Source organism: Eupeodes corollae, chromosome 1 (genome assembly GCF_945859685.1).
Source record: "Eupeodes corollae chromosome 1, idEupCoro1.1, whole genome shotgun sequence".
Lineage (NCBI taxonomy): Eukaryota > Metazoa > Arthropoda > Insecta > Diptera > Syrphidae > Eupeodes > Eupeodes corollae.
In genome coordinates, this window is record NC_079147.1 from 187,735,686 (window position 1) to 187,762,342 (window position 26,657).

Sequence of the window (26,657 nt, forward strand, 5' to 3'; positions counted from 1 at the left end):
AATCATAAACGTGACAGTTATTGGAATCTAGAATCGATACCTTTCATACAAATCGTCCTCATTTATTTAAATGGTGTTCATTCGGGTTAAGTAGAGCCTTCGTTTTCAAATGTTGATACATATTGTTGCGAAAATGAATTAGTCCACCATAAAAATAAACAACACAAACAGAGCTTTTTTTCTGAACTCATCAGAAACAACGTTGCTGCGAAGTGTCAGATGAAGGAGAACGCCCGATTAATTGAGATAGAAAGAGACATTCAAAAGGAAATTTTCGGAACTACGGAAGGCATAAAAGGCGCGCGTTATATGAAGCTCGTTCTCTTTTTTTTCTGGCCGATCCCTTAACAGCTAGCACACTTCCGTAACATCAATCCTACAAACCAATATCACAATTTATCCATACAAAAATATATCTCTCGGGAACCAGAGCCTTTGAAATAAAATTTATTTTAAAGCTACAAATTGTTTTATTTATTTCTAAGGGTTCTTTCTTTCCTCGATTCTTACGTTCTCTCCGATTTTGCTACAATATATTATATGCTTAATGCCCAATTTCATAAACAACTTTTAAACATTAAACAAGATTTTAAACTGTAAAATGGGATATTTTGGTTTCACCAAGCGTTTTTAAAGTAAATAAGCTTTTAAACCCCTTTTCAAACTAAATGCCCGTTTTTGGCTCATTAAATTTTAAAAGTGTCATTAAAAAATGAAAATGACAGGTTGACAGCTGATGTTTTACTTCGTAAAATGTTTATTCTCAATATTGTTAGATACCGAATGAATAGGTTGACCAATTCAACATTGCATTACTATTTATAATATTATTTTTATGATTTTAATTTTTGATTCGAATATTAGATTCGTCATCTTCATCTGACGAAGAAGAACATCATATATAGTTATACGCCACCGTCCAAGCCACACGATTACTCAAACGTTTGTTTTTGATTTGTTTACTCTGTTGTATTTTGAGATTCTTGTCATTTATTTCAACATATAATGCTTTCTCATTTTTTCTCATACAATTCACTTAATAGAAAGAAAAAAGAGGTTTTCTTTTTACAGGGTTGTGAGGAGAACTCCATTTTAACAAAAATATCCCTGAAATTTCCCATTTTTAGCTTGGTGAAACTGAACAAATTTAAAGGCCTGATAAAATTTAAAAAGCTTTTAGATAAAAGTGCTTTTAGTGTTTGTTTATGAAATCGTACATAAGTCTCTAAAGTCTCTAAAATGTCTCGCTATGTAATTTTCCCAATCATTTTGTATCTTTGACGTTTTATAGATTTAGAAAAAGCTTAAACATATGTTCCGTCGTTTGAATATGGCCCATTGTTCTTAAGTTTTATACGCTTTTTGTGTTTATTAAACACATCAGCCATGAAGGCTCTCAACTTATTCTGATATCTTGAGAAACACAAAGGTAACAGTTTATAAAACACATTTGCATAATGTTAAAACTCGTAGATATTGACATTACATTTCAAAAGTTAAAGATTTTGGACATTTCACTGAAATGACTTTTTCCTGGAAATGATTTTGACTTTTCAAAAGTCGAAGATTTTGCACATTTCACTCAAATGACTTTTCACTGGAAATGGGTGGGTTCAGACAACATAAGGGATAACATTTGCAGGCAACTGCATTCTTTGAACGCAGAATACGACCGAGGCAACTAGTTATTTTTTCAGATGTCGTTAAAAATTGTTACTTTACATGACTATCTTTTAATTGTATAGGTTACAAATGTTGTACAAATTAGTTTGTATTCCTTTTCCAATATGGCAAGGAACCCATTTTACAAAAGCATTTAAATAAAATTGGGCTCGGTCTTTACTAAGTTTGGTTAATCTAATAAAAGAATAATTTAAGGAAGCTGAATATTCGTGCTGTGACAGAACTTGTTGACTTAAAATGGAGAAACTTTGAGGTCGTGAAAGTTGGAATTCCTGGAAGTTTGCATTAAAGATATAGTTTGAACTTTTGGGACCGCGTAGAGAATAAAGTTGGTGCAACTCGTGATTCGGAGTAAGTGACAAAAACCAAAGAGAAAATAATTCGGCTGATTAAACCAATAAACTTTGTTAGCCATCAAAGATTGCTGCAGAATAAACTAAGTGAAATTTTGGCCTAGACAATGCTTCATGGCAAATGTTAACGTCAAAGCAGACAAATTAGAGGATAGTTGTGGAACCGTCGATAACTTCGATAGAATTATGTCTCTGGGATAAGTTTTAACAAAGTCAACAAAAATATTTGTGAAGTTTGTGTAAAGATAAAAAAACTTGAATGCCTTTCAAATTAAAGGGAACTCGAGCAACAGAAATTCTGAAATATACTTTCTGACTCGTTCTTGTTGTGAAGCACGATATAACATAGTATTAGTCGTTCACTTTAGTAGAGAAATTTTTCGTTATTTTTTTAAAAGGAAAGTCAGAATCTTTTCAAAGGTTCAAAAATCCGAATAGATTATTATGATTTTCAAGTTAAATTCTAAACTTTACGATCTATTAACAGTTGATGAGTCACTTAACATAACAATAAGGGGAATTGAGTTAACTGAGAGCTACGAGTATGCATAATATATAATACGGTGTAGTAATGTTTGTGAAATGCCTAATTGTATAGACTGACAAACGTAAGTTTTGTTCAACACTGACAGCAGCAATGTTCTCAGTTTTCGATTCTTCACATCACTAACTCAAAATATTTACCACTTTTGTGATGAATTTTAAGGAATTGATAAAACATTCATGGTTCCATTTTTAATAATTACGTAGTTTTTGATTGTTGAAGTGTATAGGCACCCTTATACGATAAACACAAATCATGGAATATCATAGAACATAGAATATAAGTTTATACTAACACTTATATACAATACTGGGAATATTGTAAGGTAGTATGTAAGAACACAATGTAATTAGTAAGTAAGGATGAGGAAGATCAAATAAAGCTCAGTGTTAAAAAGACTGCCTTTGGTATTAGACGTTACAACTGGCGACGAGGAAATAAAATAAAAAGTAATAAAAACCATGGCGTATTTGGGCAGAACTCCAACCTACGATTTTAAAGAAAATGATTGGAATCTTTTTAAAATAAAAAAAAAATCAAATGGGGTGGCGCAACAGTCCGTTGTGAACCAGGGCCTAGTGACTTACAACTCTCAACCATTCCTGTGTGCGAGTACTGTTGTCAGGAATGGAAGGGACCTACAATTTAAGGCCGAATCCGAACGGCTAGTTTGAGAAAGCACTTTTTCATGACAAGAATTACTCTTGGAGAATTTGTCAATTCCTCGCAAGAGGCAGTACCCGTGAAAAGGCTTTGGATGGCACAGGCAGGGATCGAACCCAAGACCTCTGGCATGACAGTCCAACGCACTAACCATCATGCCACGGGTACTACTTTTTAAAATCCAAATCCAGCAATTTTTCATCGCTAATAATTTGGAAGGCGCAGCTGACGAAAAGAAGCGAAAAGCAGTGCTGTTAAGTGGTCTCAGTGAGAGAACGCTCCGTTTTCTTAAAGAAATCATGCATCCAAGGGCTCCTGAAGATGCCACCACAGCATACAGTGAAATTATAATAGCGATGGAAGAACATTTCAAGCCATCATTTTCAGTGTTCGCAGAGAGACGAAAGTTTTATGAATCTGTGAAACACGACGATGAAACCTTACAAGAATGGGCAGCAAGGCTGAAGGCTTTGGCTGTAAATTGTTCTTTCGATACTCATCTGAACGTAGCATTGCGAGACAGGTTTGTGATGGGTCTCAAAAAAGGCCCTGAAAAAGACAAACTATTCCTGGAGAAGGCGAGTGATCTGACGTTTCAAAAGGCGTTAGAAATGGCTTTGTCTGTTGAATGCGTAAAAAGGCAGTATGACGTCACTGTACAAGATATCAAAGAAGAACCAGCAAGCGTGTTTAGTATCCAGAGGAAGAGCGGTAAAAACATGCAACGTAGCGGTAAAGGCGAAACGGTATCATCATCTCATCAATCAACATCAGCGAGCGGTAAATCTGGTCGGTGCAACGTGTGTGGTTACACAAACCATAGTGAAGGTCAATGTAGATATAAAAACTATATTTGTAAAAATTGCAAGAAAAGGGGTCATTTAAAAAAAATGTGTCCCAAAAAATTTAATAATAAATTTAACAAAGAGTGTAATTATGTATCTAACGATGACGATTTGTCTTTTTTTTATTGCAGTACTAACTCTAGTTTAAGACCCATCACGGCTGATGTTATTGTAAACGGTAAAAACATGTGCATGCAGATCGATAGCGGGTCGGCAATCACAGCAATATCCGAGTTAGATTATGAGAAGCATTTTTCAAGCTGTCAATTAAAAAAAACGAGTGTGATGCTTCGTAATTATAACGGCGGTGCTATAACACCTCTTGGATTTTGTAATCTCAAGGTAATTTATGCCAATAAATGTAAAATGTTAGACATTCACGTGGTAAAAAACGGTGGCCCGCCGATTCTAGGTAGAAATTGGATGTTCGCGTTTAACGTTGGCATTAAAGAAGTGAATTTTATAAATGTAAAAGACCAAGATTTAGCACATGTTTTATCCAAGTTTTTTGAAGTTTTTGATGGGAAGTTAGGCATGTACAACAAAAGACAAATCTCTTTACAAATAAAAAAAGGTGCTACTCCAAAGTTTTTTAAACCTCGTCGACTACCTTTTCACATAAAGGAGAAGGTGGAGAGGGCATTAGATGATTTAGTACGATTAGGAGTTTATGAGCGGGTTGATCATAGTGAGTGGGGGACGCCGATCGTCCCTATATTAAAAAAGAATGGTTCAGTTCGTATCTGCGGAGATTATAAGACGACTGTGAATCAAGTTATTGAGGGAGTGCAACACCAGTTACCGACCATCGACGAGATTTTCGCGAAATTGCATGGCGGGAAGTCATTCACAAAAATCGATTTGTCATCTGCATACCAGCAGTTAGTTTTGGATGAGAAATCCAGAGATTTGACTACGATAAGTACAACTAGAGGGTTGTTAAGAAGTACAAGGTTAGTTTATGGCATTGCTCCAGCGGCTGCCATATTCCAGAAAGATATGGAAAAATTATTGATCGACTTGGAGGGAGTAGTAGTTTTCATGGACGATTTACTTATAACAGCTAGTGACAAGGAAACGCATTTAGAAAGGTTAGCCGAAGTTTTAAAACGTTTAAAAGGTGCGGGGCTTAAGGTAGCTAAAGATAAGTGTAGCTTTTTTGTAGATTCGGTCAAGTATTTAGGTCATGTCATAGACAAGCAGGGGCTACATAAGGATCCAAAACGTGTCGAAGATATAATACAGCTTCCAAGTCCTAGCTCAGTGAAGGAACTGCAATCATTTCTGGGGGTAATCAATTTTTACCGGAGTTTTATGCCAGATTTAGCATCTAAGGCAAACGATCTTTACACATTGTTAAGAAATGATTGTAAATTCAAATGGGGCGTTGCCCAAGAAAATGCATTCACTGAGGTAAAGAAGCTGTTATCTTCAAATCAGGTGTTAGCTCATTATGATCCCAACGTGCCAGTTAAACTCATTGTAGACGCAAGCCCAAGCGGTTTAGCAGCGGTGTTAGTTCATAAATATGAAAGTGGAATAGAACGCCCAATTTGTTTTTCATCTAGGAAGCTATCCGATTCCGAAAAAAACTATGCGCAGGTGGAAAAGGAGGCACTCGCGATTGTATTTGGTGTTAGGAAATTCCATCAATATTTATTCGCGAAAGAGTTTATTTTGTTGTCTGATAGTAAGCCACTCGTTTCAATTTTTGGTTCCAAAAGAGGCATACCACCGCTATCGGCAAATCGCCTTCAAAGGTATGCCCTTTTCCTTTCCGGCTATCAGTTTCAAACGCAATACGTAAATACGAAAAAGAATATTGCGGATTATTTTTCACGCTCCCCCATAGATCCACCAGAAGAAGATACTGCCGCTGATGACGTTTACGTCAATTATGTACAAGAAGTTGGTAACTTGCCTATAAAGTTTGCGGACGTAGTAGCCGAAACAAGTAAGGACAGCGTGTTGACAAAAGTTGTAGGATATATAAAAAAGGATGGCCTAAGCATGTGGAAGATGAAAGTTTAAAAGCTTATTTGCTTAGAAGCTCAGAGTTATCGGTGGAAGCGGGTGGAGTTTTTTGGGGTTACAAATTAGTAATACCTGAATCTCTTAGGAAACAGGTTTTGTTCGAACTTCATCGGTCACATCTGGGTATAGTAAAAATGAAGGGATTAGCTAGAGGGTATTGTTGGTGGCCTTCTTGGGATAAGGACTTGGAGAACATTGCTAAATCTTGTGAATCTTGTTTGTTATATCAAGATAACCCAATAAAGACGAAATTAATTAATTGGGATTGGCCAGGTAAAGTTTGGGAGAGAATCCATTTAGATTTCATGGGCCCGATTTTCGACCGAAATTTTTTAATTATTGTTGACGCATTTAGTAAATGGATCGAGTGTGTAGACATGGGTAAAAATATTACGAGTATTCATACTAAAGAAATTTTGCTTCAGATTTTTAGTAGATTCGGGTTACCTGAAACCATTGTTACCGACAATGGTCGAACATTCAATTCAAAGTTTTTTCAAGATTTTTTAAAAGGTAACGGTATAAAGCATATTACTACACCGGTGGGCCACCCAGCAACGAACGGGTAGGCAGAGAATGGTGTTCGATTGGTTAAAAGGGCACTCAAAAAAGCATTACACTCAAAGAAGCCAAGTGACAGTTTGAATCATTGTTTGCAAATCTTTTTAATCGATTATAGAAAGTCCATTCACAGTACCACCGGTCGTGCTCCAGCTGAATTAGTATTTGGCAGGAATTTAAGAAGTAGGTTAGACTTATTAAATCCATTAAATATAAATCAAGAAGAGAGAATTCAAAAGAAACCAAAAGAATTGTTAAAAAAAGTTAACTGCATGCAAAAGAAACAAAGAAAATATTATAAAGGGAATAATTCGAAAATATTTAGAAAAGAAGATGAAGTAGTTGTCAAAGATTTTTCAATACCAGGAAAAATTTCTTGGATTAAAGCAAAAATCTTAAAAGTTATTGGCAAACGTTATCTTTTAGTTAAAGTTAAAAAAGGAAATTGCGATGTAATTTGGAAGCGACATTTCAATCAAACAATGTTATTAAATGAATTTAAATATAAAGATACAAATAATTATATTCCGGAAATCTTAAATGATTGCAGTGCAAAAATGAAAATCAGCGAAAAAGAACATATAAACGGCAACGAAGAATCAGATAATTTAAATGTTGCAACACGTAAGACATCACGCAAGATCTATCCAGCAGATACTCGTTGGAATGGTCGTTTGAGAAATCGAGTTGAATAGAATCCTGATTTTCATTCGTGTACTGCGCAATTTAAGGGGGATGTTGAAGTGTATAGGCACCCTTATACGATAAACACAAATCATGGAATATCATAGAACATAGAATATAAGTTTATACTAACACTTATATACAATACTGGGAATATTGTAAGGTAGTATGTAAGAACACAATGTAATTAGTAAGTAAGGATGAGGAAGATCAAATAAAGCTCAGTGTTAAAAAGACTGCCTTTGGTATTAGACGTTACAATTGTAAAATGTCAAATGATGACAACTTCAAAAATTTAAGCTGCCCAAAAAGGTGCTATTAAAAAAGCAAAAGAGATTAACATTTCAAAACGTGTCTTTGATATTTTTAGGATGTAACGATAATAATAAAAGTACGCACTCTAAATTATATTTAATCTTCTTTTAAAACTTTACCCACAATAACTCAATTACAAAAACTATCCCACAAATTAGGTAAAGAACAAAAAATAAATATACAACATACTTAAAACGACTTAAGACTATAGGTTCTTTGATAGGTACATATTTCTTTGGTCTAAAATTAATACGATTTAAATACTCAAAATATTCCTTCCAACGTAGCAAAAGTCCAGCTTCATTCATTCGACTAATAATCGAATTCACGACATCTGTCATCGATGAGTGTTGTCTAAAATACATGCAGATGGACTGTCTAAATAAAGGTTCCATGAATAGTTCTTCGATTTCACGCTGAGTGTAGTAGGCGTAAAAATACAAAATTGGACTAACAACTGCTGTTTTTGGATGTAAGTTGTGTAACTTTTGAAAAATTTCCAATTCCTTGAACTTCAAATTTTCTGCCCAATCATTTATAATAGGAATGTATTGCTTATGTAAGAAAATTGTGAAATCTTGTTCTGACAGTTGTTGAACTGTCAAGGGTATTTGCGGAACAATCGAATGTCGATATGAGTCAAATAATTTTCCCTGATAAATTGCTCTAATTGTTAGAGCTCCTAAGCTCCATGCGATGAACCAAAGTCGAAGAAATGTCCTTCGAGGTGGAGAATTTATTGTGTGGCCAATAGCTACGGCTAAGATATTAAGCAATCTAGGTCGATTCCGTCGAAGGTGTAAAAGTCGAACTAAGTTTGGATTTGAAGATGTCAGCAACGTACCAATACAAACAGCTATCAAAACCATTAAGTTGCACAGCCATACAATAGATTCAAACGGAGCAAAAAGCATTGAAAAGGTTCGAAAATTAGATTGTGGATGAATAAGGGCAATGACCATAGGAACTTCAATGTAGTCAATACTCGGAGAAAAGAATTGATCATGAACAGTACCGTGTATATAGAAGCCCATAACGATTTCTCCATATCCCATCTTTAGCTGAAAGTAAAATGAAAAGCAGTGAAAAAACGGTAATTGTGCTGCTTTAGAACTTTTGGACTCACCAAGTTAAATGGCCCCAGAGCTGTTCCATTTTTAAAAACTTCAATATTTTCATTTCCACTGACTGTATTGAAACTTGGTTTAAAGTTCAATTTAGCTGATATCACCTCCAGCAATTCGATTTCAAGAGCAAACAATTCTGGCTGATTGCCATTGTAAAATTTTATTCTTTCTGTGAACAACACGGTGTTCCTTGTGATTATTTTCAAGGAACAGCCATGAAGATTTATGAACTTTGATGGAAATAATAAAGGAGTGCTCAGGAAATTCAAAAAATTATGAGGGTATTGATGAATTTTGATTGGGAGCGTATTTCGACAAGACGATTTGCGGTAAGGAAAAAAAGTATAAAACTCCACAATTGATTTTGGTGTTTCAATCAAAATATTGACATTGTCAAGCATTATTGAAAACATGTCCTGAAAAATACTTTCCATGAGTTGATAAGGTTTTTCATTCGTCATCAAGACAATGAAGAAAAAAAGTTGATTGTGGCCTTTGTGATCACTTATCAAAGAAAACAGTCTCCTGTAGGATGATTATAAAAAAATTGTATTAATAATAGAATACGAGATTTTCTTGACGTAAATTGTACTCACTGAAAACCTTTGTATGACTCTATAAACCATAAATTGTGGTCACTGATAGATAAACTACTTTCTTCGTTGTCGTTATTAAGCTCTAAATGAAATTTAAAATTCCATTCTAACTTAAGAACTTCCTCCAATATTTCAGTAAAAAGCTGTATACTTTCGTTGAATTGCCCTGCAACAGTTACGTCCAATGCAGTAGAAGATTTATTAAATGAATTTGACAGTGCATGAATAGTAGCTTCGTTCATCATGAGTGACTTGTCCCCAAGAAAACACTGAATGAAGTTTATTAGAATAAAGAAGCACACACCTGCCATGTTTGACAATAGTGACATACGATTAACAAAATGTTTCTTTCTCAATGGCGAGTTATTGTATAATACTTCAATTTCCAATAGCTCGATTTTTTAACATCATGAGGAAATTTCATTAATCAAATAAATTATGGGTTTCCATTATTACACCAACATGATATATAACCATTATTCGGCCACAAGTATCTATCATTAAGTTTGTGAGATTGCTTCAATATCTTATTAGGTTTACTAAAATGATTTTGATAAGCATTAAGGGAGTTCTGCTGATAGATGGGTTTAGACAGAGGAAGTTTTGTATTGGATGATTATGGCTCTAGACATTTTAAAACTTTTAAAGCCAACGCCGAGTTCATATAACTTCAACTGTCAACTTCAGCTAAATTGAATAAAAACTTGCTAGTCATTGCTGCCGTTTGTATATAAAAGCTATAGTATTATCCTGGCGTGATTTTATAACGTTCGTCGGATGTGTCAAGAAAACTACAAGAGCTAATGTCAGCGTATTCACTAGGTCCCGTGAGTCAGTCCATGATAGTAATATAGGTTGTATCGAGTGCTTTTTTAAACGTGTGATCTGGCAATACTTTTTTTGGGTGCCTGTGGCTTGATGGTTAGTGCGTTGGACTGTCATGCGAGAAGTATTGTGCCACCTAAAAGTTTTTTTCGCGGGTACTGCCTCTTGCGAGGAATTGACAAATCCTACAAGAGTAATTCTTGTCATGAAAAGTGCTTCCTCAAATCAGCCGTTCGGATTTGGCTAAAAATTGTTGGTCCCATTCATCCCCGATAATATTACTCGCACACAGGCACTAGGAACTATTTCTTAAAGGACTGTTGCGCCACCTTATTTATTTTTAATACTTTTTTCTGAGTTGGTATTTTTGACAGCTGTCACTTGATTTATGGTAATTTTGAAAATCGTGTATTGGTTCCTTTCACCCGACACAAAAATCAATTTATTAAAGAAAACAGTTGGTGAGATGTGCGATTTAATACTATTTTGTTTGGGATTATGTGAAGTCACTTGCTTTCGCCCTAGACTATTAACGCCTTGGAAGAGAATATTAGCCGCGATAGACCTCTTTCACACGAGACGGTTTCGTCCGGCCACATAACGTATTTTTTCCGTGAATCGTCTACGTTTGGTTATATTTTAGATATTTTTCTTTAGAACAAGTGACCACAAAAACGGACGGCAGACGAATAAAAATCGTCTTTTGTGAATGCGTTCGCGTAGTCACGTACGCCACTGATAAGACGACGACGGCACGGTCGCCGTATATTTCAGTCGTTGAGACGGTGGCTTTAGATCGTCGGTACAGAAAAAAACCCGTTTTCGTCCAGTGTGAAAGTTTTAGTTAATTTTATTAGTTTACAATTAATGGCTCACGGATAAAAACCGTACGGATTTTAACCGTACGGACGAAACCGTCTCGTGTGAAAGAGGCCTTTTGCTAACATGTGGCTTCTGCAAAAAAGTAGTCGAGAATTGAGGCTCTCGGCTGGAGCTAACCGCGATAGTCCTTCCGTAAAATCTTTTTTAAAACAATAGAATTACGTCCGAAAAACACTCTTTACAAAGATTTCGACTTTTTTAATTGCTGATTCATAGTTTAAGTTGTCTAAATTTTAAAGGTTACTAATCCCACCCTAGTTAAAATAGGTAAACAGTTGCCGCTCCGTTATCATTCTGTGTTTAACCATTTAGAAGTGAAACAGCAGCCTAATTTGGTGAACAAAAAAAATAAGAAACGGAGTTACAACTGGAACTGCAGCCGAAATAGGGGTCAACGCTGCAGCTGTTGCAAAGATCTACAGACAGAGCGGTCTGTTCTTTCGGTTATTTTAATTATTTTTGACGTTTGAAACATCAGGTCAATGTTTTTTAACGCACTCCGAACGAGATGTCACTTTTTTGGTGAAAAACTAATAGCAAAAAAGAGATAGATACAATATTGAATTAACTAATATTGAAACATTTTTCTGTCAATAAACGAAACTTAACTTTTAAGAATATCACATTTTCGTTAAACATTTTCGAGGAACAAAGTATACCGTTGGGTTTCCATACTCAATTTCAGCTTAAATAAAAAGCTTTATATGTTTCATTACTTCAAACGTCATTAATATCCACATTATATATAATTTATTTGTCTGGCGAATGTCATAATTAATGATATGTTAAAAAATTAGTTAATTTAAGAAGCTTAGATATTCAACAAATTGTTACAAGATTAATGGTTTAATGGATAAAGAGGTAATTCCAAATTGATTCCATTCCTGAAAAAACAGTATAGTATTACTCTCTTTTCGGTATTATTATGTTCTGTCTATTGTTTTGTGTCCTACTAATTTCTTTTCCAACAAACCATGGAAGTCAATCCAGTTTATTATTTGGTGCTATTAAATACGAATTATCTAACTTCTTTAATAGGACTGCATCTCTGCTAGACATAACCATTGAAACAAGCTGCAATTCTCATAAATCCTACTTTATTGAGATTGTTGAAGAAATTCTTAAAATTCAATGGAATTTCCGTATTCAATTGGATTTTAATAATGAAGGAAATCAATCTGTTGGAGATTTTAATCTTCTAATCATTGATTCATATGAATCTTTTCGGTAAGTTTATTTAACGAAACAAAGGGAAGTTTGAAAATAAAAAGCTTTTATTATTGGAAAAGGCGCCTATTACCAGCGATAGACGAATACAAGGGTAATGCTCCAATGTATTTCTTGATTATTTTTAAAACGTCAAAAGTTCACGAACATCAGATTCTAACTTGGATTGAGAAAATATTTGCAGACTTGTTTTTTCGAATGCTAGACAATGTTAATGTTTTCATTGAGCCCAGAATTGGAGAAGTGCATGTTTATACATACTTCCCATATCAGCAAACAAATTGTAGATCATCTCAACCAATTAAAATTCGCCAAATTTCCAATAACTCATTGGAAGTGAAAAATGTTAATTCATTCCCAGAAAAATTAAAAAATATTCACGGTTGTACTCTTCGAGTTCTGACAAGAAATTTTTTGTTTGGAAGAAAAATTCGTTACTTTCGAGGATTGCCAGAACTTTGGGGCATTGAATGGCAGATTCTCGATGCCCTACAGACAAAGATGAATTTTGAAGTTAAATTCATTCGAGCAATAGTTTACGATCGACTGGAAGTTTGGGCAAATGGTACTGCTTTTGGGTCTTTTAAGTTGGTAAGTCATGTGCATTTTTGATCAAATATAAGACCGAAGTTAATTATTTCAACTTTTGAGCTCAAGAATGGCAAAGCTGATATCATGATTGGTTTCTATCGACACGGACCTTTGCAGGACATGATTTTCTCCACAAGCGTTTCTTACTTTAACAATTGGTTTGTTATCGCTATGTTCCGACCTCCTGGAGAGTTTCTAAAATTTTCTTGGCTTTTTGCACCTTTTCATTCGTCAGTTTGGATGTGTACAGTGATACTTCTTATTGGTGCTGCAGCATGTATAGCTGGAGTCTCGAAAAACCCCTATTTAGTGGAATTGTTTAAACTTCAACCGAATCGGCCGACAATCTTTAATTCACTGGTTATAGCCATTGGAATGGCTATAGGACATTTACCGAGGAATAATTTTCTACGAATATGTTTCATTATTTGGAGTTTTGGCCTTCTGACCATTCGGTCTGTATACCTGGGGAAGCTGTTCGACTCATATCGCAGCATGATCCTTACAACGAATCGACTCACAGTGACACAGCTCTTGGAAGAGCACTATACAATTCACATGCAAACGGCGTATTTCCCGTTGTTTCGAAATTTCTCAGGAATAGATAGTATCAAATATGTCGAATTGACAACCGATAGGAAACTTAACCAAGCTTTGACGAAAAACAGTGCCGTTATAGATTCGTTCTTGTATTTTTATTTAACTCACAGTGAATCGGAATTGGCAGAATTGGTGATGGAGCCTCTATTTACGGAGCATATCTGTGTCTTCTTCCAACCACACTCATCGATGGCACAAGTAGTTGATATGATCCTTTTGCGAATGATAGAAGGAGGACTTTTGTTACGCTGGATAGAACATTTTGAAAAATTGAAACATGTCAGTTTTTCACCAAGAAAATTCTCCCCCGAAACAGGACCAATTGCTGTGGAAAGATTTAAGTTTATTATGGCTTTGTTTAGTGCGTTGTATATTGTGGCAGGTTTTGTTTTTGTTATTGAGTTGTTTTGGAAGAGAATACAACATTTTTGGTTAAGAGTAACTGGAGGTTCGACACAACGGGAACATCAGGGGCCATACAGGGGTGCAGAAGCGCGTTCTTACTGCTACGCGAGCAGAGCAACTCAATAAATTTAGTTTTTCACAATCATAAAAGCAGCTCTAGCTCATAAGTCCTAAGTTTTTTTTATAAAATCCTTTAATTTTTCCAAAAGGACCGTAGATTCAAATCTACTTTGGCTTATTTATTGTAAGACTTTTAAGTTAAAACAACCATCAAAGTGTTAAATGTTGTATTGTATCCAAAATGTGTAATTTTAAATACATTTTTTAGTTTTCTCCATCTATTTTTATTTCCTTAATTACTTCTATATTCGGATTTAAATGCCTTGCTTAAAGTTAAAGGTGGTACAGAAATAATTTTTTGAAATGTCAAAATTAGTAACCTTAAATATTGAACGTCAAGAGAAAGCAATATTTGCAACATGCTCAGCTTAATTGGGCGAATTCATAAAGCTATTGACTACGAAGTTTAAATTCATCCAGCTAAAAAACTCGTCAATACGGAACTGTCATATTTATTTTTATTTGTGTTTTGAACTTAAAATAATCTATTTTTGTTTTTAAAATCTATATAAACATATATATTTATAAAATTATATTTTTTTTTATAATAAACGGGCAGTCAAGGGGTTATTAATACCCTTAATATGTTTAAATTTTAAACACAGTGCGAGCTTAAGGAAAATAGGGAAAGATTAAAGAAGAGATACCGATGCACATTGGTCTTGAAGTTTTGAATATCAAAATGATAGGGAAAAACAGAGCTGGGTAAAGCATTCCACATTCTTGATGTGCGGTTAATAAAAGAATCTCTATACTTGACAGTACGTCCAAAATCGAGCTAGGAGTACGAGTATTACGGCTGAATTGTTTGAGGGGGGGAATGCTAATTCGAGAGAACACTGTTTATAAAAATATCGATAGAACAAACGAAAGGCATGAAGCATTGCGGTGGTGTTCAAGTGACGTAATTGTTTCGGTTATAGTTCTATCGCCTATGATAATATAAGTGATTAATATTTGTATTTAAATATTATACGATTATTTCTTTTTGAATGTTGGTGTTTGATTGTCACGTTCAGACGACATAAAGGACTTGAAGGTAAGGTAAGTTTTTAGTATCTGATTGGCCAGCTGCCAAAAATTGCCTTCCAATTAAGGAAATTAATTCAACAGAAATGTCCCTAAAGTGGTCGACAGAATTCGTTGTACGCGTTGCTGTAACGAATTCATTGACATTCACATAGAAAATGGATTGGATTGACCCAATTGATACATTACATTGGTTTGACAGCTGCTTACTTCAAATTACTAGGTCTGTTCAATTGCTGGAACCCAGTGCGTACTGAAGCAGCATTATATAGCACCGATCAAATATTTACTTTGTATTTTGTTCGCTTTCGCTAGATATACATATAAAAGATGAAAAACTGTCAGAATTGTCTTCATAAAACTGTAAAAAAAATAAAAAATGTGCAAAATGTAGAAATAATGATCACGCTTATATTCTTCTTTTTCTATTTAAGTTGTCGCCATAATTTTTTTTGTTTAAGTTTGTAACAGCTATAGATATATTATCATTAATTTATTTAACTAGATTAAATTAAGAAATTATTTGTTTTAGTTTTCCGATACGCTTTCGTCTTTTGATTTTTTAACTTAAATTTTATTGAATTGGTATTGGTCAAGTTTGAACCAAGACCATTATCCATATTGATGACCCCTTCATTGAAAAAGAGTACGCATAGCAAGAAAAAAAAATTGTTAAATTTCTCGAAAGTTCTAAAGCAAATAATTGAAAATGCCAGATGATGACCAGGACAAACAAAACGTTAGCGGGGAATTGCATCGTGTTTCTATCAAGCCACCACCATTTTTCAAGACCAACCCGACCTATGTTTTATTCAGGCGTAGTTCAACTTGCAAACAAAATTTCACTACGTCGTTGCTTCATTAGATCAAAATATTTCTTCACGTGTCAGTGATTCACTTAGAAATCCACCAAATATCCATATAAAGAACTGAAAAAAAGTCATAAAAGCAGAATTTACTGTATCTGATCAAAAGAAGTTGCGTTAATTGATAAACAGTGTTGAGCTTGGTGACTTGGATCCATCTAAGCTTCTGAAAAAAATGAAAGAACTTGTGAAAAACCAACTTTCCGATGATGTACCCAAAACTTTGTGGTTGGAAAGACTTCCGGATAACATTGGAGCCGTTATTTGCATTGGGTCAGGCGATTTAACGACGCTTTCAAAGCAAGCTGACACGATGGCCGAAATGCAGAGCATCTCAAACATATCAACAGTTGGAAGCCAATCTGAAATTTTATCAAGAATCGATGCGCTTTAAAAACAAGTCGAAGAACTAAGAACATCAAGATCTGTTGGAAGCAGAAAGCATGACTCACAAAAGAGAGATTTAACCAAAAGTCGAAGTAAGCCTAGGCAAGGATGCAAAAGAAAGCGTTGAACCTTGCCAATTCAAAAAATTCGACCTCTCGGAAAACTTAAGGAGGCTCTCTCATCGGAAGCGACACTGCACAGAGCTGACACAAATGAAAGCCATCGCTTATTTATCCGAGATCGAAAAAACAAACCAAGGATATCTCGTAAACACAGGTGAAGTCTTTTCGGTCTTACCTCCCACCAAACATGACAAACCAGACAACAGATATTCCTTATTTTCTACCAATGGAACTCCAATCAAAACATACGATACAAAAATTATTAAAATCGATTTAGGATTTAGAAGAAAAATAGATTGGATGTTTATTGTTGCGGATGTGACTCGACCAATAATCGGAGCAGATTTCATTCACGAATTTGGACTGCTATTTAATCTACGAAGAAAAAAGCACACAACAACAAGACTTGGGGCAAGTACAATTGCATGATATAAAAAAATCGAACGAATTTTTACTCTTTGCACAAAATTTGCCTCGAAATATCAAGTCGTTGTTAGAACAATACAAAGAGTTAACACAACCATTCCAAGCTTTAATTTCTCCGTCAGAAACAACAGTAAGGCATCACATAATAACAACAGGTCCACCAAACTTCGCCGATTAAATCCTGAAATGTACAATATAGCGAAAGCCGAATTCGATTGAATGTTGAAACAAAACATCAGCCAACCAAGTAGCAGTCAATGGGTTAGACCCCTTCACAAGGCTCACAAAAAAGAAAAAGGTAAATGGCGACCATGTGGTGATTATCGCCGCCTTAACGCAGTTACCATACCTGACCGGTATCCTATTCCACATATTCAGGATTACACCCATAAAATGTGCGGCAAGTTCATTTTTTTAGTAATCGATTTGGAACGTGCATAGAATCAGATACCAATCGCCAAAGAAGATCGCGAAAAAACAACCATTATAACCTCATTTGGTCTGTTTGAATTTACTGTCATGGTTTTTGGATTACGTAACGCATGAATCAAATTTTTCAAGATCTGATAATTGTCTACATTGATGACATTTGCATCGCTTCATCGACTCCAGAAGACCATTTGGAACATATTCGTATTGTTCTCCAGCGTTTACGCGAAAATAAGTTAGGAATTAATACATATATCAAAATGCAAATCCGCCCAGTCTGAAGTAAACTTTTTGGGACATAGAATCTCAAAAGATGGTTGATCAGTGCTACAAAAGAAAAAATCGAAACTTTGTCATCGTTCGAAAAACCTACTTTAGCTTTTGAACTCAAAAGATTTATCGCAATGTTGAATTTCTATCGTAGATCTTTTCCACATGCAGCTTTTGTTCAGGAAAATTGCAAAAGCTCATTAAGGGCAACAAGAAAACAGACAAATCTGTCATTGAATGAAACGCAAAATCTGAACAAGCATTCGAAAAATGCAAACATATTTTGGCAAACGCAGTTCTCTTAGCCCATCCTAGCTCAAACTTCATGTCGATGCAAGTAATTATTGCATTTGTACTGCAATTCACGAGCTGGTAAATGATGAACTTAGACCCTTAGGATCCTATTTGAACAAAATGACTGAATCCCAAAAAGTCAAAAGCACATACGATAGAGCATTACTTGCAGCGTACAAAGCTGTCCAATATTTCCATCATCTTATTGAAAACAGAAGTTGTACAATTTTAACGGGACACAATGTTGGTCAAGTTTGAATCAAGACCATTATCCATAAGTTTAAATTAAAAGATGAAACCTTCTCATTTGTACAAATTTAAAACATTTTATTCGAATAAAAGACAACAAAAAACTAAGATTAAACATCACACTTGATATCCGTTATTTATAAGAAAAACATACACAACGTTAAAAGTGAATTTTGAGTACAAAAATAAGACACCTTACATTGATCACAACTAAATTGAAGTGAACAAACCTCATTTAAATAGGTTCAGAGCTCAGCGACCCATCATATTATCGAACATGCCTACTATTGACAAATAATGTTAAAGAACTTGCTACAGGGAAAAGTTGAATTCAACTAAATGCGTTATTTATGGGCCGCTTCCGAAAAGAACGTACTCAACTAATCGATTCAGTTTTATACGTTGCCGAAACACATGTGACGGATACTATTTTTATTTTGACTTAAGTCAAAATGACAGCAGATGATCTTTTTTCATTAAAATGAAAGCTGAACTTTATTATTCTGTAATTTATTTAGTTCTGCATATTTACTTGTCAAATTGAAAAAAGAATGAGTTATATTTCTTTACAATGCAAAATACAAAAAAAGAATGCAGTTGACTGAACCTGCCCAATGTTTTCCAATCAGGAAATGTAAACTACCATCAGTGGTATCTGGTTGGGCGACTGGCGAAGATTGCCTTCTGATTGAGGTAGCTTTATTGAAAAGTTAGCCAACATAAATCTCACTTGCTATCAAGTTAAGGGTCCGGCCACGTAATGAGCGACGAGCGACTGAGCGACCGAGCGACGAGCCGCTGAGCGACTCAAATAAATTAGAACACATGAAATCGTATGGAGGTGGCCACATAAGCCGTAAGCGACTGAGCGAATTTTCAAGCGAAAGAGCGACGTCGCTTAGCAATCAAATTTGTTTTAATTTTTCAGTCGATCGCTGAGCGACGTAAAAAAAAGATGTCTACAATAAACATTGAAAGTTTAATTTCAGCTGTCCAAAGCCGCCCAATGCTATGGCAGGACACCCACAAAGATCACAAAAATAAAAATGTCACCGATAAAGAGTGGGAAAAAGTTGGACAAATTTGTAATTGTGCTGGTAAGTTTAATTTATTTAATCTTTACAAATAGTAGTGTTTTTTGTTCAATGCCCGAATTCCCAAAAATATTGCACAAGCTCGTTTCTTGTATTCAACGCATTGCTTGAGCTTCTGTTATAACGGGACTGTTCTTCTTGGGTGGTTGCATTTGTTTGAGCTAAGTCATTAGCCATTTCTGCAGACACGTGTATATAATCAAGGTCACTGTCGCCATCGCACTCTCTCACAAAATTGTGCAGTATACAAGCACATTTAATTAAACGAACTGCAGTGCTTGGCTTCGTTTCGATGTTTTTTTGTAAAAACCGCCATTTCTTGCTTAATATGCCAAATGCACACTCAATGCATTTTCTTGCGATTGAAAGTTTTTTGTTGAAGTTTTCTGTTTGAGCATTTAAGTTTCTCCTTGGATAAGGTCTTAGTAAATAGTTTTTCAGGGGGTAAGCCTCATCTCCGATTAAAAAATTGGGAAGAACAATGTTTGATTCTGGTAATGCTTGTGGAGGTGGAACGTTAAATTTATCAGCTTCAAGTAATTTGAACAAAGTAGATCCAGAAAATGTACCACCATCACTTTGTTTTCCTCTCCCACCCACCTCGATTGTTAGAAACTTTTTGTCAGCATCAGCTACAGCTTGCAGTACAATAGAAAAATAATGCAGGTAGTTAAAATAATGAGAGCCAGAATTTGCTGGACATTGAATTTGGCAATGTCTACCATCAATACTGCCAAAACAGTTAGGAAATTTCCAGCGTCGGTAGTAATCGTTAATAACATTTCGAAGGTGGTCAGTTGTTGGTATAGGCATATATTCTTCCACAAGTTGTTCCCATATGATAACGCTAGTTTCCAAGACAATGTTACTTACTGTGCTTCTGCCCATTCGAAAAGCAAAAGCTAAATCTCGAAACGAAAGACCTGTTGCGAGAAATCTGAAAACATTGAAGATACAAAAATTGTAAATAGTATATGTACGTATAATTATATTTCAAATTTCAGGAGCCAATGTAAAACTAAAGTGGAAAAACCTAAAAGACACTTTTCGAAGGGTTCTTCGAAAAGCTCCACGTCCAGTATCGGGATCCGAAGCTCCACCAACAAAACCGAAATGGCCATTTTTTGAAATGATGGCCTTTACGAGGCAGACAATTGAACCCGATCTAACTGAGGGAAATCTTCGAGAACCAGAAAGTTATTCAATGGCTCAAAATCGTTTTTTCGCAGAAACAATATCAGATTTACTGGAAGAAGAGGATGTAACCCTTTCAAGTGTCAATATGCTTACAAACAGCACTCCTTCTAAGAGCACCAGCTGCCCCCAAAACGTGCGAAAAAATAAAAATAAGAGAGCGTCAACATACAATTTGGAGTCAGAATTTCTCAAATCAAAAGATGGTACTGACATACGACAATATTGCCAAAAGCGATCTGGAAATCTGCGAAGATTTAGATATAAATGATGAAATTCACCATAATTTTCCCTTTCACGATTTATGGGGTGTACACCAAATCTACGGATTCTCGATCTTATTACAGATCTATAAATATGAGCGCGACTTTCAACCAGTAAGCTACGATGAACCGCACTTGACGAAGGCATTTTTCCAACTAATCGCTCAGCGACGTGTCGTTTAGAAAATGGCCACCCATCGCTCAGATTGGTCGCTCAGCGACTCGTCGCTCGGTCGCTCAGTCGCTCGTCGCTCATTGCGTGGCCGAAGCCTAAGTCTACTTATATCAAAATGTCAGCTGATTATGTTTTTTTTTTTTAAGGTAAAAATAGCAAAGAAGGATTTAAATTTTGAAATTCAGGGCAACTGGAGAATTAACTAGCTGCCTTTTTCTAATTGCGCGTTCAAGGAATCCAGTTGACTGCACAAGAACTCCCTTATGCTGTCTGAACCTGCCCAATGTTTAAGACATTTGCTACATAGTGAAGGCTTGTCCTACATTGACTCTTCCCGCTGTTAGCTAGGTACAATCATTTAATTTCGATGTATTTTTTTTTTTATTTTCTCAAGTTTTAGCGTTGAAACTCTTTTCAAGTTTATTGCAGCACTTAAAATGCTTTTTATTTAATAGAACATTTCCTTATTTCCATTCGGCTTTTCAATTTTCAAAGCAAAACCTAAAACTACGATCAAATTTTCATTTTATAGACAAATATCAATATTATGATTGGAATGAATGACAGCTCTCATTTGGATTACACCAATCTACTTCCACTAAATATTTCCCACCGATTCGCTTTTAGCGCGTCAAAACAAAACGCCCGACTCGGCTTCACTCTTCTTTTATTGATACAAACATCTTGTATACATACATTTCATTCTCGAATCAATAATAATTATAATCGTTTTCATCGAATTTGTATATTACTTTTGTAAATTAAAAAAGGAAACAAACTAGTGTGGAAACATGACTCACTTACACGCTGATGTTTTCACCAATCAAATCAAAATTATTGTTTGTATTGATGAACACACTCTTCAAATAAAAAGCAACAAAAAAACACTTACTTTGCATTTGATCCATCGGATAGATTCGGCGACGATGCGGCCACATCATCACCTCCCCTCTTCCCACCGTGCTCCTTGTAATCGCGAAAGCATCTTTTACATCTGGTCGGCCATCGAACTTGAGGATGGAAGCCTAACGGGCAGAGTTGATCGCCTTTTGATGATGAATACAAATGATGCATAGGTATAACACAATGGCGGCGCAGAGGCCGTCGGCGCTCAGCTCAACTCAACTTTCAATCAGGATCTTCACGGATAAATTCCAAGATCTACCTTTCACAACTATGCTCCAAAATGATGGATAAAGCAACAGTTCTGGGTATGAATGAATCTAAAAATATAAGAAAAACAACAAAAGGAGGAAAAAATAATTAATAAATCATTATTTTTGTTTATTTAATGAGATGAAAAAGAAGATAAAAAAAAGAAATATCTATGGGTTTTTCTATTTATCAGACTTGCGTCAACACCTTCTTATTGCGCGTGTTCAATGTGCAAACTAAATTTTAATAGTCATAGGAATACAGTGGCGAGAATATGTGGATACTTGAGCTAAGTGTTCACGATCGGAAGATCTTCCAATATTGGTCGAACTGTCAAAAGATTTCCAATAGCATCCAATTAGGTGACAGTTGCTTATTTTTTATCAAGCGAAAATTGTACTTTTATACGGTTGGTTGATTTTATCCAAATATTCGATATTTTTTCGGTACTAAATCGGTTGACAATTGCCGAAAATGTTTTGCTTCCAATTATTAATTGGCTTTTTACACTATTGGAAGAATTCAGAAAACAATTAATTTAGTAAACTCATTGGAAGACAATGGGCAGGTTCAGACAAAATAAGGGATTTCATTTGCAGTCAACTGCATTCCTTGAACGTACATTTTGGTCAAGGTAGTTAGTTAGTTTTTCAAGTGATATACATTTTAAACAAATTTTTACTTCAATAGCCTATAGCTTCAGTTTATTGTACAAAAACTATCAAAAACATAATTGTCTATAAAGCACTCCTTACCTCAGGCAAGCTACAAGTCCTTCACGACTTGCATTTTACATTGTTAAGAAATATTACTTCTTTTTCTTTCAATTTTACTCAATTTATAGATTAATAAAGTTCAATTTTTAGTCAAAACCCGCCCATTTTCTATAGGATTTGAATATGCACAGTGGCTGTGGCAGTGGCAGTGACTAGCAATATTTTTGAAAATCTGTCTACCGAGCCAATTTTATACGATGTTAGCGGTATACTAGTCGATTTTGTTTGTTTCACAGCTGATGCCAGGCCGATTCTCTAAAGTGATCTAAAGTTTTGTTGCTTAATTTAAAATGGAAAATCCCGAAAATTTTGTATGTCAGATTCTTTCTCATTTTCTGGGTTTTTGAATTTTTGTAGGGGAGAAGGGGGTAAAACGGGGTGGCGGGCAAGACGGGTGATGACACTGAAATGAACAAGACGGCGAGTACTCCATAAAAATCAACATTTACCGTAACTACTCTCCAGCATTTTTATATTTTAAGGCCCTTTCCAGCAACACCGAAAACTTCTCACGATGTTGAAAAACGAAATTATAATTACATCGCCATATAAAAATGAATTAGAAGAGACTATTAAAACAAGAAGTTGGCAGAAAAAGAAAACCAATAAGAGAACTAATGAAAACCAAAAAAAAAAATCTGTAGCTAATAAAAAAAAAGTGGCCAAAAAAAAACAAGATCAAAATCTGTCCCATCAATAGAGAGCAGTGATAGTTAAGTTGAAAATACACCATGTTTGCTTTGCAATGGTTGTTATTTGGAGTAGAATGAATCAAGGCTAGGCTGTCTGTGCTGGTATAGAAGATGAAGATGCAACGTTTAATTGCGAATTTTGTCAGCAAAAATAAATTGGCTTGTTTTCAACCCCATCTTGCCCCGCAGGGTACCCCATCTTAGCCGACGGAGGGGGCATGATAGGGTGATCTGACCTTGTCTAAATTTTTTCAATTTTACAATTAATTATTTAACATATGTTCCTAATTGGAATTAGTTATGGAAGACGATAACTGAAATTAAAAAAAAAAATTAAGATGCGAAAATGTTAGTTCTATTGAGACTCAAACGTTAAGTACCCCACTCTCCCCTACCGTTCATCGCATTATTAGAAATGGAAACAAAAAAAGAATAGATCATTTTGTAAAAAAGGTACGTTTGAAAACAATTTCTTACATTTCTGCGTCATATGCACCAAAAACCCTTTAAACTTTTGTGTTTTAGCTCCAGAATATGTCTTATTTAGAAAAGTCTTGGAATCTTAAAATGCTTTCATATGTCGCCCAAATTAAAAAGTTAGACTATACCTACTTTAGTCATTAAAGAATGAATGAATGAATGAATGAAAACACTGTTGCCAGTTTAGCCCTTGACATTTGTAGATATGAGGTTAAGATACATATTATGTTCTTTAAATTTTGTCAGCCTCCTTTACAGAACACTAAAGAACAATTTTGAGAGGTAAATAAAAACTCGTCTAAAACTCTCTGATTAAAAGAATCCGCCCTTGATCTCTGCAGTCAAAAGATATATTTCTTTTAAATGTCTACTTTCCTCCAAAAAGCCCAGCCTCAGCTTTTGTTGAACTCTCTCTTGCTCTTGATCAAATCATGGACATCATTTAGATAACAATATTATTCTTTTAGTAAAGTCATCTAAAAGAATAATATTGCTCCTCTTAACAGGATGTTCTAGATTATTAGACCATTTTATCTTCAAGGACTTACAGCAAGTTAGCTGTATTAAAAATTCTTTAAATAGACCACTCGATTTAGTTTTTTCATCTGAGGCTATAAGTACGGCATTCCATTATTTGACGTATTTCTTGACTTGGACGGTCATTTAATAAATAGTAATTTCCATGACTGTTCATATTCTGTTGAATCTCGGAAAGCTAATTTTAAGGAACTTTCTGATCATCTATCTACTTATGGAAATACATCAATTTTAATTGACATTGACGTTTCATACTTTTACAATGTTCTGGAATCTTGGATAAAAGATATCGTTGTTATCCTTGGTATACGAAAGAGCTTGAATGCTATGAAACAAGAAAAACAAGACTTGGAAAAATCTTATACAAAGCATGATAGCTGTAGATCATGAAGTATATGCTACCCTCTTTGAAGAGTTTAAATCTCCTTCCAATTATTTATATAGATATGGAAAATTCTCTTAAGCTTGACCCTAAAAGCATTTGGAAATTTGTTAATATAAAAAGGTAATCTGATGGCTAGCCAGTAAATTTTACTTATAACTAAGACAACGCAGTAACTAATCCAGAACAACAGACTAAAAATAAACCATTCCAGTCTTCCATCCCAAGCAGAGAGGAATGGATAGATAATATACCATTCTCCAGTGAGTCATCAATAGCTATCCATACCGATGGCTCTAAAATGGACACTGGTGTAGGGGCAGGCTTCTTTATGAAGTTCTCAAGTTAACCGCATCGCTTAGGCTTCCAATCTACAGTAGCGTCTTCCAAGCGGAGGTCCTGGCAGTGACAACAGCTGCTAAAAAGGTATCAATGATGGCTATACCACGAGCTGATATCATCTTTTACATTGATAGCCAAGCGGAAATAAAAGCGATTACTGCAACTGAGGTAAAATCAAAGCTTGTTTCATGCTGCCGCAAAGAGCTTAAGGTTCTTGGCGCACAGCACAACATTAGGCTCTGCTGGTTCCCAACCACAGCGATATACTAGGCAACGAGAAAGCAGACAAATAAGCAAGATTAGCGTGAATGCTTGACGTAAGCCAAGCTCAGCTAGTTAGCAATCCTACCTGTTATTTAAAACAGGAAATCTCAAAAAGAATAACTATCAAGGCCGATGAAAGGTGAAACCTTCTTGACACCTGCGACACTACAAGATAGATCTGGCCCTGTTTTAACAAACAAAGAACGGAAAGAGTTATGCAGCTGCACAAGGGATCACTTCGATCTCTTGTGAGCATAATCTGTTAGGTTATCATATGAAAAAGATGAGAATCAGTTCAAATGATCTATGGAGAGGATGCGGTGACGAGGAGGTGCATGAAGACACTCCGCACTTTTTGTGTCAGTGTCCAGCACTCTCCCATCAAAGGAAGAAACTGCTTGGCAACTATTTCTTCGGGGATTTAGGAGAACACTCTAGTACGCCAGGTACGAACATTCTGAACTTCGTCAAAGCCTCTAAATGGCTTGAACTGAACACATAGGTTTTTCTTATTAGCTTGAGTAGCAATGCTCACGGGTATCACAAATGCCCATCAACCTAACCTAACCTAACAGTTGTTGTTAACTTATACATATTTATAAACAGTTGTTGTCAACAGAAGCAGTTATACGGTTCGCAGCATTGTAAACCGGTTGAAAGATGCAGACAGCTTAGAAAATAACAAAAGAATCGTCCGACCCTGAAGGTAAACAAGGAAAAAGAAAGGTCTGTCGTTAATTCTATACAAACAAAAAACCGAAAGTCAAGTCTTCTGAATTAGCGGTAGATATTTCCGAACAATTTGGGAATTTTGATTTCGAGGAAAATCGTTAGAAACATAATTCAAGATGCTGCTTACTTTTCCAAGATTCCAAAGCCAATACCGTTTATTAGTAAAGTGAACAAGATAAAATTTCGAAATGATGGTTAAGAATTGGTGTGGCGAAAACCAGACAATGACCTTAACAAAAAAAATTTGTTGCCAAACAGTCAAGCATGGAGGTGTCGGAGTCATGGTATGGGGGTGTGTGGCGGCATCGGGGTTAGGGCAGTTATTTTTATAGATGGCATTATGGATAAGATAGTATTTCTCAATATACTTAGGAATAATCTCAAAAAAAATGCGGGAAAATTGGAAATTGCTGAGATTTTCTATTTTCAACCAAGACAATGATA

At 35.3% G+C, this 26,657-nt stretch overlaps 2 protein-coding genes across 3 annotated transcripts in view; both read right to left on the reverse strand.

Annotated features, from left to right (window-relative positions):
• Window positions 1-26,657, reverse strand: part of LOC129938910 (uncharacterized) — a 406,682-nt gene that overhangs the window by 98,144 nt on the left and 281,881 nt on the right. The gene's annotated exons all lie outside the window — the stretch shown is intronic.
• Window positions 1-26,657, reverse strand: part of LOC129938725 (cingulin) — a 55,816-nt gene that overhangs the window by 16,774 nt on the left and 12,385 nt on the right. For both annotated transcript variants that reach the window (XM_056046453.1, XM_056046445.1), the window contains exon 2: window positions 21,746-22,076. In XM_056046453.1, coding sequence (XP_055902428.1) covers window positions 21,746-21,927 — 182 coding nt within the window. In that variant the 5' untranslated portion in view covers window positions 21,928-22,076. The remainder of the gene's footprint in view (window positions 1-21,745; window positions 22,077-26,657) is intronic.